The sequence below is a fragment of the Rattus norvegicus genome, chromosome 15, assembly GCF_021556685.1.
Source record: "Rattus norvegicus strain SHRSP/BbbUtx chromosome 15, alternate assembly SHRSP_T2T, whole genome shotgun sequence".
NCBI classification, from domain to species: domain Eukaryota; kingdom Metazoa; phylum Chordata; class Mammalia; order Rodentia; family Muridae; genus Rattus; species Rattus norvegicus.
The window spans coordinates 105,659,992-105,680,047 of record NC_141548.1 but is presented as its reverse complement, the minus strand read 5'-3'; the positions used below and the strand labels follow the sequence as shown (position 1 = coordinate 105,680,047).

Below are 20,056 nucleotides of genomic sequence, written 5' to 3'. Positions count from 1 at the left end.
CCAAATCCTCTTGCTGATTGCATCCTGTGGTGTCTCGGTCTGGTCTTTGGAGTTGGAGGGTCTCCATCCCGAGGGAAAGTTCTCCCAGAGAGCTTTTCACAAGGAGCCCTCCCCAATCCAAACACATTGATTTCTAAGGTGATAAAGATTATTGGTTTTGGGCTAGAGAGATGGCTCAGTGGTTAAGAGCACTGACTGCCCTCCTAGAGATCCTGAGTTCAAATCCCAGTAACAACATGGTGGCTCACAACCATCTGTAATGGGATCACATGCCCTCTTCTGGTGTGTCTGAAGACAGCTACAGTGTACTTATATATAATAAATACATACATCTTTAAAAAAAATTTGAGAAAAGATTATTGGTTTCTTTCCTCCAGAAGTTGCTGCACAATATACATCTACTATTTGCATCCACCTCTTAGAAGAGCTACGTTGATATTACTTTATTTCCCTCACATGGAGGGATGAGATGAGAGCCATACCCAAGCTTCTTTTTTTTTTTTTTTTTTAACTATCCCTAGACGTAGGCCTAGAAGCTTCCTGTCTCTGTACACTCCAATCTTCCAAGCTGACTGATTCAATCTGTCTTCTCTTGGCTTCTTCCTAAATTGTGCTGCCTGGCCTCATAATAACTTTGGCAATGTGTTCTAATCTTCTGTCTCCTTTTCGTTCTGTCTCATCCTGTCTTTACCCATGTCTTTAAAACTGTCTCTTTAACAACCTGTCTCTTTAGAACTGTCCCAGTGAAAATTTCTCTCTCTCTCTCTCTCTCTCTCTCTCTCTCTCCCTCCCTCTCTCTCTCTCTCTCTCTCTCTCTCTCTCTCTCTCTCTCTCTCTCCTCTTAAGTAGTTTCTATTTCTAGTGCTGTGAGCAGTTAGAATATGGCTACTTCCTTCTACAAACTAACCTTAACTCCATTGTTAGGGATTAAAGGTGTGTACTAAGGTGTGTCTGTATTCCAGCCAGATCATACTGTAATCCAGGACGTATCTGCATTCTGGCAGGATCATAGAGACCTAGAAGGTCTTTGGATGTCATCCCTTGTCAAATCAGCCATGTTGCCAGATTAAAATTCCTCTATAGAGCTACTGTGCTCTGATTGTGTGCAAAGGCTTAGAACCAGATGCACTGTGTTCACCCTATCTTCTTATTACTTTAAATGAGTGTGTGTGTGTGTGTGTGTGTGTGTGTGTGTGTGTGTGTGTGTGTGTGAGCCAGAGGCCAAGGTTGGGTGTCTCTCTCCACCTTAGTTTTTGAAACATGATCTCATGCTCTCACTGAAGCCTGGTCTTTTGAGTATAGTGGTTGAGTAGAAAGTCCCAGGGGTCTTGTGTCTCCTCCCTATTCCCCAGCCTCATCTTGATCCCACAGGTATCAAGTGACTTAAGGACATCAGCCTCAGTCCTCTGGTCTGTGAGAGGACTCACAGTGGTAGCTAGCTCACTACACTGTTTTGAGGACTTCTTAACTGGGTTGTGTGGAGTATATGTGAAGACAGGTGGACCTAAGCGAACAGCTTCAGAGAGCTTGTATCCCATCACGCAGCTCTACTGCTCCTTTCTCGGTGGATTTTTTAACTTATGACTCAGTTTCTTTATTAAGCCCTCTAACTCATGGGCATTCTTTCCAGTGAAAATGGCAGATACATGTTTTCCAGCATTCTAGTTTGTTTCTCTGTTGCTGTGACAAAATACTGAGCAAAAGAACTGAAGGGAGAAAAGGTTTCTTTGGTTTAGAGTTTGCAGTCTGTCTTAGTCACTGTTTTATTGCTGTGAAGAGACACTATGATTAAAGCAACTCTTATAAAAGAAAGCATTTAATTGGGGTCATGCTTACAGTTTCAGAGGTTTAGTCCATTATCCTCATGCTGGGAGCAGATATGGTGTTTGAAAAATAGCTGAGAGTTTTACATCCTGATGTGAGAGGGAGGGAGGGAGGGAGGGAGGGACAGAGAATGAGAGAGAAAGAGGGAAAGAGGGAGAATGAGAGAGAAAGAGAGAAAACTAGGTTCGATGTAGGCTTTCAAAGCCCACCTCACAAACATACTTCCTCCAAAAAAGCTAAATGTCCTAATCCTTCTAAAATAGTGTCACTCCCTGATGAAGAAGCATTCAAATACATGAGGCTGTGTGGTCCATTCTTATTCAAACCACCAAGAAGCCAACATGACCTCAAGGCTGAAAACAGGAGGCAGAAAGGCTCTGAGGTTATAGAACCTCATTCTACTTCCAGTTCGCTCTCTCTGTTTCATGCTTGCATTTGAAGATGTGAGTCCTCTTTCTCTTTTCCCGCTGCCACATCTACCTGCCATGTTGAGCTCCTATCCCTCTGGAACCATAGGCAAAGTGAACTCTTCCTTCTGTAAGCTGCCTTGGCTATGGTATTTTTATCACAGTAACAGAGAAGTGACTCATACAGGAGAACAGTCAGCTCACCACCTGAGGGCATATTTTAACATGGTGGGGAAGCCATAGCTATGGCTGGCTTGTGTCTCAGCAGACTGAAAAACGGAGAAAGGAGAATCCTGTACTCATCTGGCTTTCTCTCTTCTTTATTCCGTTTGAGATCCTAATACCCAGGATGATGTGCACTCAGGGTGGATCTCTTCAGTTACAGCTGCAAACACCTTCAAAGATAGGCCTAGAAGTGGTTCTCAAAGGTGATTCCAAATCTAGTCAAAGGGACATGAAGTTGACTAGGCCATCTAATGACTGGCTTTTCATTATATTGTAATCACTGGTTCTTAGAATCTTCTGCCTCACCTGTGTATATTTACTCGTATATGGATGGCTGGGCCCTGGTGCCACCCTGCTCATCTAGACCATGAACAAAAGGATTCATGAGCCCAAGCTAAGACAGTGTTCATCCTCATGGCTGGGCCACCCTGGCTACTCGCCTTCTATGATTCTGCTCAGATAGCTGACAGTAAAAATAGGGCCAGAGGAGGGGAGCGAAGATAAAATGTATGTCAGAGGTACTCTGAAACGTACAGTGTTCCTTGCCTGGCACAAATAAGATTTTCTTTCACATTTATCTTAATCAAAGTTTCTTCTTCATCTAAACAGAAGTAAAGCTATTTCAGTTAGCTGAAGAACAAGTAAAAATGCACTGGGAGGAAATGGAGGGTGTTAGAGCTTTAATGTGATTTGATTTGAGACAGTTTGAAATTTGATTACACTGTGGTGGTGGTGTTGGGCAGCTAGGGTTTTAAGAGATGAAAGATTCACTAAGGGATTGGACTAATTCTTGCAGGAATAGATTAATTACTATTGGGAGTGAGTTGCTAAAAGGAGATTGCCTCTTCTAGCCTTTTAGGCACCTCCCTGGTCTCTGGAACAAAGTGTTTCTATATTTTCCAGCAAATATTCTGCCCGTTTAAGAACAAACAAATCTACTGCCTCCTCTTTATTTGCTCTCACTCTGTTGGGTCTTGATGGTTAATCTCTGTAATTTCTTCAAATACGGCTTGATCAATTCTTTCTGCATGGAAAACTTCAGGGACTATCTATGGGCTATCACGCCTAATTTCTTATAGCGTTCCTGATGCTTCAGTTTAGAAGCCTCCAACCTTTCCAGCCCATTTTCTGTAGGTGTGTAAGATGTCCCACTTTCTCCAAGCGTGCTGAGAGCTTTCCAAAAGTCCAAGCCAGGTCTTTTTTTTTTTTTTTTTTTTTTTTTTTGTATGTTTATCTTTGGCTACAATGTTGCCCCTACCAGTCTCTCCAATTAGATCACTTAGCTCTGACTTCATTTGTTTCTGCTCACAGGACTACACTGCATCCTCCTGCCCACTTTTCTCTAATGGAATGGGAATGTCTGTCAATTCCAGTCTTTTTTTCATCTTCACTGAAGAGTGTGAAGAAACTGGAAAGCCACAGCTCAAAGGCAAAGATTGGAGCCACAGCATGGGGAGAAGGACCTGAGTCCATGAATGATGACTGTGTGGAGCAGGCTACACATCTATGGCGTGAAGGAAAGAGTAGGTTTTGCTGGACAGAGTCCCAGAGTACATGGCTCATAACAATATTTAGCTTTCTCTAATATTACAGTACTTCTGAGACTGCTTCATTTTGTGACACTTTTAGACAATGACCCCTCTGTCCTCTGCATTTCCCCTCTAGCACTGTTGGTGGCACTCACCACTTAATTGTTTAGCCTTATGAGATACAAGTTTGTTGTGTTTTGTCTCCCTGTCTGGAGTGTAAATTTTTGCGAACAGGTGTGGAGGTCTATTGCCACACTTTGATCTTAGCTAGATGGACTTCAGGGTTGGGTGCTGCTAACCACTATACACTCTTAAGTAGACCTTTTGTGTAGTGAGCTAGGGTGAAAAGCAAGAAGGGAACCCATGAGGCTGGAGAGGTGGCCAAGAGCCTGTACTGCATTTGCAGTGGATGCAAATATCAGCAACTCTAGCTCCAGGGGATCCAACTCCCTCTTCAGATGTGCTACAGAGATATGTAGCCTGTCAGTCAGCACCTGCACCTACACAATTAGAAACGACCCATTTGTTTTGTTTTTGTTTTTTAGTTGAAGAGTCTCTCATTTCCTTATCTTCTCCTTTAGTTCAAGGGAATCTCATCAAGAGTCATCAAGACCTTAAAATCCCTTAGTGACACTAACTGGAATCCACCTAAAATGTAAATACTTCAGAGCCCAAACATTATAACCACTTCCTAAACTATAACCAAATCAGCTTCAGTTCAAAATGTCACTCCCCAAGCTATAACCAAATCAGCATCAGTCCAAAATGTCCTAAATCCCAAAATTGATGATCACTCCCAAGCTATAAACAAATGAACTTCAGTCCAAAGTGCAAAACTTGATGATTTATAAGGTCTTAGAGTATTTTAAGTACTAGATTTTCAAACCTATTATTTTACTTAACTTTGGACATGTAGCAGTGTGGAGGGCATGGCCCATGGGCTGAAAGGCCCTTGGCAGTTAGGATGTCTACACAAGATTAGTCTTTCAGATATGCTTGGCTTATTCACACAAACATTCTTTATAATACCATGATAATATAAAAGTTAGACATATCATGGAGCAGGGAACAGTTGTTTGGGCAGAAACACTGCTGTATAGGGAGGGCTCCACTGGGAAATCTTCTCCTAGGCTTGATCTTCATCCATCAGCCGTGACAGGCTGGGGATGGCATTGAAGGAGGTCCTAGGAGGTCCTTGTGAGCATAAGCCAGGACAGAGGTAGGCCTGTGTGGGCCCAGTGACAGGCAGTGCCAGAAGTTCAGTGGTCACTGAGGCCAGAGCCATACACTGTCTCAAGTATTCTGGCTGATAAGTATCCATGCAGAGGCTAGAGAAGCTTTGTCTCTGGAGCATGCCAGTTTGACCCTAGAGACTACTCCCAATCTTTAAATTTATGTATTATATCACTGTGTGGTAGTTTCAAGGTTCACAGCTTGTTGCTAGTTGACCACCATAAGGGGTGAACACCTTGGGAGTATTTCATTAGCATAGTAAGACCTATCCTGGACTTGACTTGTATTTGGGCTGCCAGGTGCCCTGCCAGGAGCTTGTTTCTGTGGCCTGGCTCCTATCAGAGCTGCCTGGTGGCCAATTTCTATCCTACATGCATTACATTATTGCAAGTCACACAAAACGGTTACTAAGTTACACATTTTTAAAAAACTGAGATTCCTAGCAATCAGTCAGTTGGAGGAGGTGAATGAAGATAGAGGCACTTAGAAATCAGGGCCGTGGCAATTCATTAGATGCCAGGACTGAGGCTGACTTTGGTTTGTGATACTTTGGGTATCACAGACCACCGGAAGGGAAGCAGAGAAAGCATGATGGGTGTCTTACCGTTTGAGATTTGGTGGCATACACAAGGGGAGACGCTCAATAGGGAACTAGATAAATAGGAAAGGGAGAGTAAATCTGAAATGTATTGACTGGAGTGTTGGCAGCAGACTAAATCATACGGGGAAATTTGTGGAGTAAGACAAAAGGATGAGACCCTTAAAACTCTTAGAGATCATCCAGGGCAGGCAAGCCAGTCAAGCAGACTGAGGGAAAAAAAAAAAAAAAAAAACAAAAAAAAAAAACAGGAGTGGAAAGGCAATAAGGTCTCAAAAAGAGGGCATTTTAAGGAAGAAGAAGAAATCTTGAGATGAGGTAGCATTGGGAAGCAAAATGTCCTTGGTCTTAGTAAGTGCAGAAGACACCAGAGGTGACTGGCAAATGCAGTTTCCTTGAATGAAAGCCAAGTGAATGAAGTTGGTGGCAGCTGGGGTTGGGGGTGGTGGAGGGGAGACAACACTCTGCTTCAGGGATGAAGGGCAGCGAAAGTCAGGGTGACACAGCAGAGGAAAGCTTCGAAGTGACTTGGTGCTGAGGATACGCACTCCACTCCAAAGAGGGAGACAGTCAGAGTCTGAGGCTTTAAGGAGGGTCTGAAGGAGAGCGTCAGAGGTCATTGAGCTGGAGGTCTGTAAGTTTGGCAGTGGAAAACACAAGGTTTTGTCTTGAAGGTGGCAGCAAAAATAAGTACTGAGAGTGGAAACTGAGTGGGTGGCCTGGCTATCAGGAAGGAGTGTAGCATCTAGTGGTCGTGACTGCATGACTCTGCTCCAAAGAGGAGGCTCAGTGCTGAGTCTGCAGGGCCTTGGGAGGGAAACTCACTTCCCGTTTCAAAGGGAGAAAGTGGGGACATTTCTTCAACAACTCTAGACAGAAAGAAGCGTGGAGTTGAGGTTTGCTGCAGGGTTTCACAGCCCTCGGCAGAGCGCGCAAGACCCGCCAGGAATAGGCTAAGTACACGCGGATCCCCGGGGAGCCAGGGGCCAGGCCTGGGAACCGCAGCTGCTTCGCGTCCCAGCTGCGCTTTCTCCTCCCCAGCCGAGCCGGTCTGCCCCTGCGCTTCCTCCGCCGCGAGCGCCTTGTTCCGACGTCACCCCGACATGTACCAATGAGAGGAAGAGGATCGCGTGAGTGATGGAAAGGGCAACCGATGGTCGCGCGGTGAGGGGCGGGACTAGGCGGGAGCGGGCAGCCGCGAGTGGGAAGCGGCGCGGCGGGGGGCGGGACGCGGCGGGGTGGGAGGGGGGAGGGCGGCCCCTCCCCTGGTGGCGGCGGGCAGGGGAGCTGCTGGAGTTTAAGCACGCGGGAGGGAGATGAGATCGCAGCTCGTGCTCCTTGCAGGTAACGCGCGGGGCGGCCCGCCGATGGCCGAGCGCGGCTGCGGGGCGCTCAGAGTTGGGCGCGGAGCGAGCGCGGGCTCCCGGGCTCTCAACTGAGCCGCCAGCCCAGCGCGGGGGCCCGGGGGCGGCGCCCGAGCCCTGCACCTCCGCTAGAGTTAGCTCGGAGACCGGAGCTGCCTCCCGCGGATGCCGCCCCGGGCGGTATGCGCCTAGGTGGAAGCCGCACCCGGGACAAAGAGCGCGCGGTAAGGGTGCGCGCCCTGGGCTCAAGCTCCTGCACTGCCCTGCTACGGCTGAGGTCGCCGCACCAGCCCCTGTCTGCTACTGTCCGACCCAGCCGTGCAACAGCTTCGTAGCCCGGGAGTGCACCGGGGTGCAGCGGCCACCTGGCCGCGGGGTCCCCGCGCCTGGTCGCCAGCTGGCCAAGGCACAGGCGACGGCTGGACACAGCCGGGTAGCTTGGCCGCCGGCCCAGGGTTACGCGGCGAGCCACCCAGCAGCGCCAGGAGTGCCAGTTACTCTATGCTCAGCTGTAGAGCAAAGCTGGTACCACTGGCCTGGGAGCCTGGAGCCACAGAGCGGCTGCCAGGAGTTGGGGAGCGGAGCAGGTGGTGTAGCAACCGCCTCACCTCCTGCGAACTCCATGGGGAGTCTGGGTTGTTGATGTTGTGACTATGGGCTGTTTGTGTTTTCTTTCTTTTTATAACTACACACAAAAGAAAGGAGGAGTTAGAGGAAAGATCTAGCCACTGACTCATCCACACTTTGCTCTCTCCCCAGGAACAAATGGATGGGGAAAACTATATTGGAGCCCAGGATTTTGCCCCTGTACCTGCATCCCCTCAAAGCTGTGCACCATAGCCGGAACTGGGGCAAAGAGAGGCATGCTGGCCCACCTAGATGGGAAACTGGCTACAAGCTAGCAAAGTGTAAACTTTCTGAGGCAGGAATTCTGAGTGTGAAACCTTCCATTGGCAGCCACTCGGACATTCTTGAATTAGGAAGATGGGTCGTAATGGGACTCATCTTACCTCTGCTTTTGGCCCAGTTCTACAGAGGATGGCTGGCTTCTTTGCTTCTGGCACAATGTGTGTTAGCTCTCCCTGCATCATGCCAGAATACCGTAGGTCAGAAACTACCACATTATCTAACCTGATTTCTAGAGGCAAGGTCATGCTCTATCCTGGAGGACAGCTGTCCCTGGATGCATTGGACATTAATGTAGAGGACAAGAGCCTCTCCGTGCCTGTGGAAGAGTCTCCAGTTAGGTGGCTGCTGCTGTTCTCCCAGGGTGAATCATCTGGATTGGGTCACTGCTTCATTGCAGCCTGGGCTGCTGTGTCCATTGTTATCAGAAGCTCATGGTTCACAGTTCGGTGCCATTAAGCCTTTGAGGAGAAATTGTTTTAGGTCTTTCTGACCTTTTGATTGACAGATGAATATATTTTAACCCCCTGAAAACTGAGGCTTAATATTAAGAGTTTGAGTATTGGGGATGGAGACTGCTGGTTTGTTCCACATTGAACCTCTCTAAGGAGCCAGTTCAGAGAGTTCAGGAGCCACACCGGAACACTAGCTTTGTTACTCTGTCTCTTCAGACTACTCATAGATGGTTCTGTGTAGATGAGTCATTGCTGGAACTGAAGCCACAGTGAGCATACTGTTTGGCACATCCCTATAGGAGCTACTATCCAAGCTGTGGCTGAGGAGCCAGGGCTCCCAAGCAGGATATAACCTGGAGAAGACCATTAAGATGTGTGGCTTAGTCAGAAACAGAAAGTGTTCTTTCCTATACTCTGACAGGGATATGAAGGCCTCTGCCACCTCGTGGGGCATGGTTTCATTTACCCGTGCACTAAGCCTTATTGTGGAACAAGGGTCATTTCCTATAGGGGACGGAGAGTTGGGATCAAGTTGTGTGGTGTGAAGTTTGTATAGGATGCAAAGACTCCTCACCTAGGAAGTCATATGCTGTAGATATGCCCAAAAGAAGGGTTCTCCTTTCTTGGGTGCATCCTGTTGCCTGGTGGGCTTTGCTGGATGTTAAGATGGCACCATGAGCGTTAAGGAAGTGATCAGGAACTATGAACTAGTCAAAACAGTGGAGACTTAACAACTGCTTATATTGCCTCATTCAGTCCTTCCTGAAACCTAAAGAACACAGGGGCACCTTATTTTGCTGATAAAGAAACTGTGTTCCTTAGGGAAACAATGTAGCTCAGGGAAATGTAACTACCTGTTCAAATCTTTGCTATGGACAGCTGGAGAGGATTCTGAGAACTTCACGGGGATTTCTAACGTATTGTAACTTTTTTTGAATTTTCTGATAAAAGGCATATTGTGGACTGTTCGGCTATGTATGTAAAGACTGGTCTATTAAGCAAAGGGGAACATTTGAATATTTTCACTACAGCAAAGCAGCAAAGGCATTGGACTAGGGGGAAGTCCCCTGAGAGAGCAGAGATGCTTTCATAAGATGGCAGGAGCCAGTGAGGACTGGAGATTAGGGTAAAGGATAGAATGCCTGCACTGTAGGTCCTATGGCTTTGGTCCCCACCCAGAGGAAGAGATCAATTTCACATCAACTCATCCATTCAGTTGACATCCCAAAAATGAGAGCCTGGTCCACCAGGGCACCACAGATGTTGGGAATCCACAGTCCATCCTACACATATGTGGGTTGTTGCTTAACTACCAAAATGATTGGCTTGGGCTGTGAATCTGAATAGTCAGGGAAGGACAGTGGCTAATTTAGGAACACAGATTATTTCATCAATTAGTAATCATACAGCCATTCGAACTTCATAACAAACTGATTTCATATTCAAATGTTCAGGGCTCAGCCCGAGAATATCAGGACCAGTTATATGACCTTTTGTAGATCCCACAGAGTCTGTTATACACTCAAAATTGGTATAAACTGTTTGTTTTCCTGAACATTAATTTTCTAAATCGAAGAGCACATTTAATCCTTCACTTTTTAAAGTCATGGTGTTTTCTTTTTTAAATGTTGAAGTAGCAGGAGTAATTTCTTTGGCTAGAATGTAAAGTAGCAATCAAGGTGTTTGTGGTGACCTGACTACAGTTAGGTTTTAAACAGTGGCTTACATTTTTCAGTGGAAAGAAGAAAGCTACAGAAAGTAGGTAGACTATTCCCCCAGCGCTTGCTCTTAGCAAGCCTTACATCAGGCAGTGATGCTCAGGGGACAACTAGAGGAAGAATTGCAGGCTTTTGTGTCTGGCTTGTTAATGGACTCTGCTTCTGGAAAGAATCAGCACTGCCATTGAAAGGTGTGCCCATCACCCTGCGTCTACCTTTATTCAGGCAAAAGATGGTAAAAATGTCTGTGACCTGAGATTCCTGTTTGGTTGACTTCTTGTTGATCTATGTATTAACTTGAAGATCTAGAAGTAAATATACCCAAGCTGCATCCCAGTCAAGAGGCTGGGATTTTTTTTCCTCCCATCAGCGTGAATGGACTCTGTCTCCTCAATAGGGAGGACCAGAGTTTTTCCACCAAAAACCAGTACTAAAGGAGATCTTCCAAAGACTGTTCAACTCATGGAAAGTATAGTGATGGCCAGCCTTCTCCAAACAACCATTAAACCCCAGGGACTCAGTTCAGATAATGTCTCCATCACATTGCCCTATAGGCAATCTGTGGGGACATTTTCTTGATTAATGATTGATATGGGAGGGCCCAGCCCACTGGGTAGTACCACCACTGGGCAGATGAACCTGGGCCCTGTAAGAAAGCAGGCTGAATAAACCCGTAAGTAGCATTCCTCAGCAGCTAGGTTCCTGCTTTGAGTTCCTTCCACAACTTCCTTTAGTGAGGGACCTGTAAGCCAAAGAACACCTCCTCACCCCTAAATCCAGTGAAAACTCTAAGGTAGGCAGTCTCCTTAACCACTTAATAATGAGGAAGTAGTTGCAAAGAGCGTAACTCTCCAAGCAACCTGACCAGAAGAAAGCACACATGGAGGGTGTGGCGGGAATAGGGACAGATAACTGATTTGCAGATAATTTCGTGTTTGAGTCTTGGAATTGGCCTGGGATGTTATGCAACTCTCACAGCCAGAAAGGTCTTAACATTTTGCTTTGTTCCACGGGCAATAGAGAGATAGAGACTCTTACAAAGCCACATAGCTATAAATGGCTACTTTGTCCATTTCAAGGTTCTAAAGAAGTATCTATTCCTACCTTGACTCTTTGTACAGAATTTCCCGTTCCTGCTTTTGGGACAGCTCATTTCTTTTTGGACCTTCCAAAGAAATCAGCTCCTCTTTCTCTGTGTAAAAAACCAGCTCAATCAATCATTGTCACCCGCTCTAGCCCTACGAGTCCCCTCTCTTAAGATTTTCAGCTAGCCGGCCTGTGCACTTGAGTCCTGCACGCAGACTGTTAGGTCTGTCAGAGTCATGTTTCATGCGGTACACTCTCGCTCCCCACGTTGCAGTGTGCCAACAATGAACAGTTACTGATTTTTCTGGATCAGTGAAGCTGATTTGTTTCAAAAGCTTTGTAAACTGGCTCTCAGAATTAAAAACAACTTGCCTTATGGGTTTGGCGAATACGTGATTCTGTTAAGTTAGAATTCCCAAAAGGAAAAGCCAGAAACCCAAGCGCTTCAGATTCTGTTGGTAACGGTAAGGTCTGGAAGTCTGCTTGAGTCCGGGATCACTTTTTCTGCCCACTAAAATTTGAAAGACACAACTTTTTGAGCACGTTGTATAAAATCACAGCATCCCTACTGATCTAGCGTCCACTGCAGAAGTGTACTTAAGGGTATTTACGTAATGTTGCTTCCCTTGCAGATTTCTAACCAGCATAATGCTGGAGCAGGAGGCTGGCGGCCTGCAGTTTTCAAGATGGCTGAACTGGATGCTGACTTGGATCACATCATCCCATCCGTCCTTCCCCCTTTCTGGGCTAAGTTAGTAGTGGGATTTGTTTCCCTTCTGTGTTTTGCAAGGAGCTATGATGGAGATTTTGTCTTTGATGACTCTGAAGCTATTGTTAACAATAAGGTTTGTGTCTTAATCCTCTAGGGAACTTAAGCATGCCCAGTTTCCTTTGTCTCAGTAATCCTCCAAGTGGGTGTTAATTCTTTGTCAAGCTTGGGCTGACTCTCAGTCCAAGTCTCATGGGCTATAGATTTCCCATTATTTTATGTATGTTCTCCTAAATGCATTGCCTCTGGTCTGCAGCACCTGCCTGTGCTCAGGAGACCTCATGCACACCTCTGCTAAGGCTTACGAGTCTGGGGCTGTTGCAGAGTGTTGCAGGTTGACTGCTTCAGGTTTTATGAAACTTTCCAGAACCATGAGAGGAGAGAGAGAGAGACTCATGCATTTGCTCTAGTGATGGATGGATCTAATCATCCATCGGAAGGTGTGTGGTCTGTAGCAGGCAGCAGCTGGCTATGACTCGGTGCTTCACTGTGTGAGCAAGCTCAGTGTGCTGACCGCTGCTGGAAGAAAGCATTCAGCTGCCGAGGGATACAATGTTCCTGCTCATTTCATGTTTGGAGACTCAAGTTTGCTGACCTTGCAAACTCCTAGTCAATCTTGCTTCACCAGTTACAGCTATATGAGGCCAGGAAAGTAACCATCTTTTTTTTTCTTTATTGCAAAATGGGAAGGAAAAGATTCAAATAAGCCACAAGACAAGGAGAGTAAGAAACTCGGAGGCAGGCAGAACCAGTGCTCAGAAGTGGCATGAGGTACACCCTTGGTGATGGGCTGTCACTCAGCATATAGGTTGAATTGCTTTACCTATGGCCAGAGCTTGAAGGACTGCACCTGCCTGTCCCTCTGGGGCAGGCCATTGAAGGTGCTTTTGCTTGCTCATAAGAAGTGAAAGGCCATCAAGATGACTCAGCAGGGTAAGGCATCTGCCACCAAGCCTAATGACCTGAGCTCAATCCCTAGGACTCATCGTGGAAAGAGAAAACACTACACATAACACCCCATGGTGTGTCTTTTTGTGAGTATGTGAGCATACACACAAAGGTTAATTAAGGCTATAAATTTGATAGATGGGTGGATGGATAGATAGATTATATTTTTTAAAATCACTGATGTCACCAAATGAGGAAAAGTTCTTTTTACATAGAAAATGTCAGAGAAAAGCTCCACATGGCAAGGCGGCACGTTTCGAAGTTGGAGAAGGCCGTGTTTGACGTGTAGGTGTTTTGTTTGCAGCATGATATTATAATTACATTTTTTTTTCCGTGCCAGGGTCTCATTGTATGGCTCTTGCTGACCTGGAACTTGCTGTGTTGGCCACAAACTCACAAAGATCTATTTGCCTCTGCCTCTTGAGTGCTGGAGTTAAAGGCATCCATCACCGTGCCTGGATCTGTTGATCCTCACTTTTAAGACATGTCTTCCTCTTGTGATTTCCTTCCCTTTTGTTCACCTGCCACCTAAGATAGGTGATTCCTTTGCATCACTTTTCTAACCATGCTTCTTTTAAAAAAGTGTGTAGCTCCGAACGGCTATGCCACGTTGATGGCTTGCTAGCCACAATAAGGATTTTCCTTTATTTTTCCATTAAGGATTCCCCTTTACTTTTGAAGTTCTGTTCATTTGTTGTGGTTTTCTTCACACCTCTATCTGGCTATGTAAAGGGTTAATTCAGAACCTGTGCTGGAAAATTTCTGTTGAGCTGGGTACATGGATGTATGAGCTCTGCTGTGTGCAGAGCTCTGATGCTTGCTGTAGTCCTAACATGTGAGAGGGAGTGGCCAGGCATCTTATGCCTCTGCCAAGTATGGTTTGAGCAGTATTTTCTGGAATGTCGCCTCCTACCCTTTGTATTAACTTTCCAGTCTCACTTTCCTCCTTCCCTGTTGAATGGAGTGCAGCTCTTCTCCTGAGGCGGTCTTCATGATATAAGCAGGTGGTTTCTAGGTCTGAGGGTGTTGGGTATGTTGCTTGGTGCTTCCTTGTGCCAAATTGCTATTTCTTGCTCCCTAAGATGATCCGTTGGGAGGAATTTGCAATCTAATGTTCCCATAAATCACAAGGAGGGGAAAAAGGTCTTTCTCTTACACACTGTGCTTCATGTAGGCTGTGCCTAATCAAATATTTAGAGCTTCTTTGGTGTTCATTTTCTGTTCCGAGGGTGGATAGGATGCTACTCCAACCACCTCAACTGAGGAGGCACTTACATTGCAGAACACAGAGGCTTGGACTTCCACTGTTGTCGCTGAGTTAGCAGATGGATCCTGTGATCTTTGTAAAACATCCAGCTGGCTCCTTGGATGGATGATCTAGATATTTAAGGCTGCTGAAGCTGATACAAGCGAAAGTCACAGTGAGACTCAAGTGACCGAATTTACTTCTGTTCCTCCTCTTGAGTTAGCAAGCAGCTCATTCTGTAGCAAGTATGAAGTTGTAATTGCAACGTAGATATTTGTAACTCATTATGTAGCAAGTGCGAAGGTCCAAGTTATAACTGCAACATAGATATTTGTTCTTTGAGACCAGACTGTCATTTATCCACCTCTTGTCTGGGAACATATTTTTGAAAGTAAGTGTGTGTGTGTGTGTGTGTGTGTGTGTGTGTGTGTGTGTGTGTGTACAGGTGAGTGCATGTATGCAGGTGCGTGATAGGGGTAGGAGAGTCCACTGAATCTTCTGGAGCTGCAGTTGCAGGTGATTGTGAGTCTAAGGTGTGTGCTGGAAACCAAACTCATCCTCTGGGAGAGCAGCATGCCTTTTTAACCTACTTAGCCATTTCTTCAGCAGTTAAGCATCCGTCTGTGTGTCAAGACCATTCTTTGAAAGCTGGTAATAGTGTAGTTTCGCCTGCTAAAGTCAGGAGCTAATACGAAGATGTGAGGCAAGAGTTAGAAGGAGCCGTGAGCTGTCCCAACATTGGTGCTGGGAACTCAGGTCCTCTGAAAGAGCAGATCCTGCTTTAACTGCTGGGCTATCCCCAGTCCCCTCATTTAACTTTTGTAGCATTTAGTTTTATATTTTAAATATAAGGAAAAATGTATTTAGGTATGTTTGGTATACGTTTAAATTATCTCAGCAGAAAGATGGTTTCATTTAAAATTTAGTAATTTTATATTTTAAAATTGTATAGAAAGTTTCCCCCAAAGTTTCATAATTTGCTTAACTCATGATCAAAAGTAGAAACATTAAAAATAATATTCGCCCATTTTGTTTAAATTGGTTATTGTTTTGATACCTTACTTTATTTAATTGGCTATGAAAGGAAAGTGGTGACCTTATATAACCAAGTGATTTGTTTGTTTATTTGTTGTTGTTGTTATTGTTCGGTTAGTTTTTGGTTTTGAGGTTTTTTGTTTTTTGGGTTTTTGTTTTGTTTTCTAGTTTTTTGAGACATGGTTTTTCTGTGTAGTCTGTGTAGCCTTGGCTGTTCTGGAACTTGCTCTATAGACCAGGCTGCTCTCAAACTCATAGAAATCAACTTGCTTCTGCTCCCCAAGTTCTGTGTTTAGTGATAGAGATAATTAAACCATAGCTGTAAGTAACCAGCTATGGGGACAGATAAGAGATGCCCCAGAATCCACAAAAATGGATTGAGATCCACTCAGGATGTTAGAGGATCAAAGATGAACATCCAGGGCAGACTTGCCTAGGCAAAGCCTCTGCAGAGAACTCAGGGGCAGGGGCATGGCGTCAGACAGACGGACGCAGTGGCTCTGAATTATGAGGACTTCAACTTTGATACAGGAATGTAGAGAACTATTGAGAGGCCATAACTGGCTAGATAGGATAAGCTCATGAGTATTTTGAAGTACTTTGTGTAGAAAATGAGAGGATACAGTTGTCCTTCCATAAAGCCTGGGCATAACCTACAGAAGAGATGTTGGGGGTTGGGCCTAGGGCTAGCAGAAAGGATGAAGGGAGTAGAGTTGACATTTTGGGGGAGCTTTCAAGGCTGTGGTGTAAAACTAGGGGAGGATCATGACTCCTTGCCCAGAATGTCCCATTGTGTTCCTGCAGGACCTCCAATCAGACACACCCCTTGCGGACCTGTGGCATCATGACTTCTGGGGCAGTAGACTGAGCAGTAACACCAGCCACAAGTCCTACAGGCCACTTACTGTCCTGACTTTCAGGTAAGATGTGACAGTAGGAACGGGTGCATCGTTCTCGGTTTCCCCATGATGTCATATGTTGGGGGAGGTGGTTCTCCGGCATTAGTTCTTATGTAGGTGGATTACGTATGCGCTCTAAGATGTCTGTGCTCATCTTAAGTCTTAGGAAGTGTGTCACAGGGAGGCTGAGAGGTCGTGCCTAAGGAATCTCCATTTCAGCTGTATAAACTGAAACCGAAATTACGCAGAGGTTAGCTTGGCCCCTGGGCTGGGATGATGCTCACACACCAGCAAAGCACTTGTGTTTCTGGTTCTCGGAGAGCCCCCTCTTTACTGTTTGGTTAACAAAGCACCAAGGGATATGTGAACCATACCAAAGCAACACAGTCAGTCATCCAGTAAAACTGATCTCTTTTCCTTTTTCCGTGACAAACTTAAGCTCCGAATCCTCCTATCATTACCAATCTAATGTAATGAATATGAAGTTTAAAGACTCCTTTTCTGGCCCTCATTAACCAGAGCTACTGGTCACATGACAGGGCTTATTCCCTGTTTCTGGGATACATTTAGATACTCTTGGATAGACAGATCTTCCAGAGAAGCAATTAGAACCACTAGCAGTTGAGAGGTAGTCAAATGGAAGAATCTAGTGACAGCAGGGAGGTGTTCTGTGGGAGAGGGCTGGGACACACGTTGTTCAGTTAAAGCACTTCGTTGTGTGATGTCTGGGTTATGAGGGACAACCTTGAGGGAAATGTGGCTTTACCTGTTCCTGGAAAATAATCCCTTTGGGGCCTTGAAAACATCATGTAGCTGTCCTTTTGACTTTGGACCCTGTCAGGGCCCTTTCTCCCACTCTCCTCTATGCCTCACTGTGTTCAGTTTCTTCAGGCTTCTTGGCTGGGCAGGTGTTATTACCTTTTAATGTCCGTTGTGCGTGCTCTGTGCATCTGCCGTGAACAATCCCTGTTTGTTGCAGGGTTAACTACTACCTGTCTGGAGGCTTTCACCCCGTGGGTTTCCACGTGGTCAACATCCTCCTGCACGGCGGCATCTCCATCCTCATGCTAGATGTCTTCTCGGTACTGTTTGGTGGCCTGCAGTACAGCAGTAAAGGCCGGAGGGTTCACCTGGCCCCCAGGGCTTCCCTGCTGGCGGCATTGCTGTTTGCTGTCCATCCAGTCCACACCGAGTGTGTAAGTATCTACGTGTGACGGTCTGCATGCGTGTAAGAAGACACCTCTGTGCTGTCTGGTTTTCTGACAGCAGGCTCTTTATGTCCTCCTCTTGTTTGCAGAGTTACACACCACACGGCCTTTAGGAAAGACAATGCTCTCCCTGTCAGACATTAGGGCTTTAGGTCAGAGTCATCTCTTTATGAATACATAATAGCTCTCGCACTGGTAGACCTTCTTCTCAGATCGTGCTAGCTTAGCATCTTGGGGGACACAATCTGTTTAGCTGGTGTGATCACACCAGCGTCAAGGGCAGAAATGCTGATGTTGCCTGACTTTGGATCCTAAAGGCCAGCAGTAAAGAACCCTTCCTCAGTGCAGAGACTGTGGTGGTTTTGTTTATCTTATTCATTTTTGGAGGGAGATAGGGTCTTAATGGTGTAGACCCTAGCCGGCATAGAACTCCCTATGTAGACCGTACAGAGCTCTAAAACACAGAGGTCCACCTGCTTTACCTCTCAAGTGCTGGGATTAAAGCATCCACCACCATATCTGGCCAGGGGCAGGTTTTCTGTAATAGCTGAGTTTATGATTTATAAACATTTTCTCAATATAGTTAGCATAAAAGCATTATGACTTTAGATCGTCTGGTACTACTTTATAGGCAGTTCATATCCCAAGCAGACAAAGAGAAGAGAGTGTAGTATCTTCCATGGCCCATGCCGCCACAAAGAAACTGCTCCTCCAAGTCTCTGTCTTCCTCCTTCTCCCTCCCTGGAAATGTTTCCCAAACAGACTTGGCCAGGTGATGGACAGCCATGACAGGAGCCTTACCTGCTGTCCTGTAGCCACGTCTCTGTACCTTGGACACAAAGGAGAATATACTCTAGACATAGACTGTTGAGATTTAACTGAACATTTTCCAGGCTGTCAGGAAACCCCTATATGCCTACTTGAACCCTTGCAAAATGTGAGACTGCCTGCTGCTGAAGTAAGGAGTTGGGTCTGGTCTTTCTGGTCCCACAAGGCGCTGGATAAGAATGTTCCAGATGCCGTGTTGTTCACTGTGAACTTTGACCTTTAATAGACATCTAAATGCCTACAATCCTGTTGTGGCTTATCTGCTAACAGTCATGATTGTCCTGTTGAGGGTCTTAAAGTTAATTCTAAACTGTTAACCAGAATTCTTGTTTCTGGCCATCTGATAGAATACTATGGAGTTTTTACTGTTGCCTTTTATATCCTCTATGAAAGGCTATGAGCTTATGATGTAAGAGTCCACTTAAAACCCTTTATTTCTCTCTCTTGTACAACTGTGACTAAGTTACAGTTGGTTTCAGCCTCACTTCCCCAGGGCTAAGTGTTTGTTACAGAGTCTCAGATACAGTGTTGCGTCTGACACAAACAGGGCTTTCTGGGAGAATCCTGACTGGATTGACTGTTTTCCTCTTGTCTAATTGGACACAGTCGCAAAACCAAAGTAAAATATCACATTAGCCAAAGATTTCCCAAAATTTTGATTCCAAGTATTAAAAACTTGATTTGGGAAGAGATTTCAAGGCCTGTGTATGCTTCAAGTGTGTGCATGCACAAGGTGCACATGCACATTGCAGTTAAATGCAGCTTCCTGCCAATCTTAAAAGGCCTTATTTTAGAGCTTTAAAAGGAATTGAGGGGAATGGAGAGATACCTAACATGGTAAAATACTTGCTGTGCAAGCTTGGGACCTGAGTTTGAACACCGGCACCTTCATAGAATTCCTGGCATAGGGGAATGTGCCTGTATCCCAATGATAGGGAGGCAGAAACAGACTATCCCTAGGGTTTCCTGGCCAGCTGCTCTAATTATCTAGTTCTGGACCCATGAGAGACTCTGTCTCAATAATATCCAAGGTTGGCCTCTGGATGCACATGCACAAACATATGTGCATGAACAGAGTCGGGGGGGGGGGAGGGAGGGAAAGAGGGAGGGAAGGAAGAAGAGAGGGAAGGAAGGAGGGGAGAAGGGAGGGAGAAGGGGCAGGGTGGGCTACCTGGAGGGAGAAAGCAATATTTGAAAATTCTCTTCACGACAGCCATTTAAACTTGGATTTCAGGGAATAAGAGATAATTAAAAATTAGCATTCACACTGACATGCTTAGTATGTTTACCTTTCATTACTTTGACACACTATCCAATTTCCTCTTATCACTTTCCCCCTGTTATCTCCTACTCTACATTTTTTAATGCCACCTTTAAACATGTGCAAAGAGCAAGACACCTGGAGCTTATCTTCAGGCGGCAGGAGAAGGCTGGCACAGGTGTCCTGCGAGGATGGGAGAGGCAGCTCCTTCCCGGCTGCGATGTGGCCATGGTGGTCCTACTCTGCTTGTGGCTCCCTGTAGCATGAGGACAGTGCAGACTGCAGACAATATGTGTCCGTGTCTGTGTGTTAAGAGGGTAGAGTAGCCACATGAGCTCTACCAGTTTTTAATGATGTGCATTTCTTTGTAGTTAACACTGATGTGTTTTGTGCTTCTCCCCCCCAGCATTAATACTAAAGTCATTTTTGCCAGATGTAAATAAGCACTTATATTTTCTCTTCGTTATTATATACAGTGTTGCATCTGACACAAACAGGGCTTTCTGGGAAAATCTTA

General features: G+C 45.6%; 1 protein-coding gene across 7 annotated transcripts in view; it reads left to right on the top strand.

The window, feature by feature from the left end:
* The first annotated feature begins 7,083 nt into the window (after window positions 1-7,083).
* The window catches only part of Tmtc4 (transmembrane O-mannosyltransferase targeting cadherins 4), a 56,137-nt gene continuing 43,164 nt past the window's right edge, over window positions 7,084-20,056 (top strand). For 2 of the 7 annotated variants that reach the window (XM_087585467.1, XM_087585464.1), the window contains exons 1-4: window positions 7,084-7,160; window positions 11,978-12,096; window positions 16,148-16,263; window positions 17,222-17,438. In XM_087585467.1, the coding sequence (XP_087441593.1) occupies window positions 17,307-17,438 (132 nt within the window). In that variant the 5' untranslated portion in view covers window positions 7,084-7,160; window positions 11,978-12,096; window positions 16,148-16,263; window positions 17,222-17,306. Of the gene's footprint in view, window positions 7,405-11,977; window positions 12,191-16,147; window positions 16,264-17,221; window positions 17,439-20,056 lie in introns of all 7 variants that reach the window. The other 5 variants (XM_087585462.1, XM_087585461.1, XM_087585463.1 and 2 more) reach the window with 4 other exon arrangements.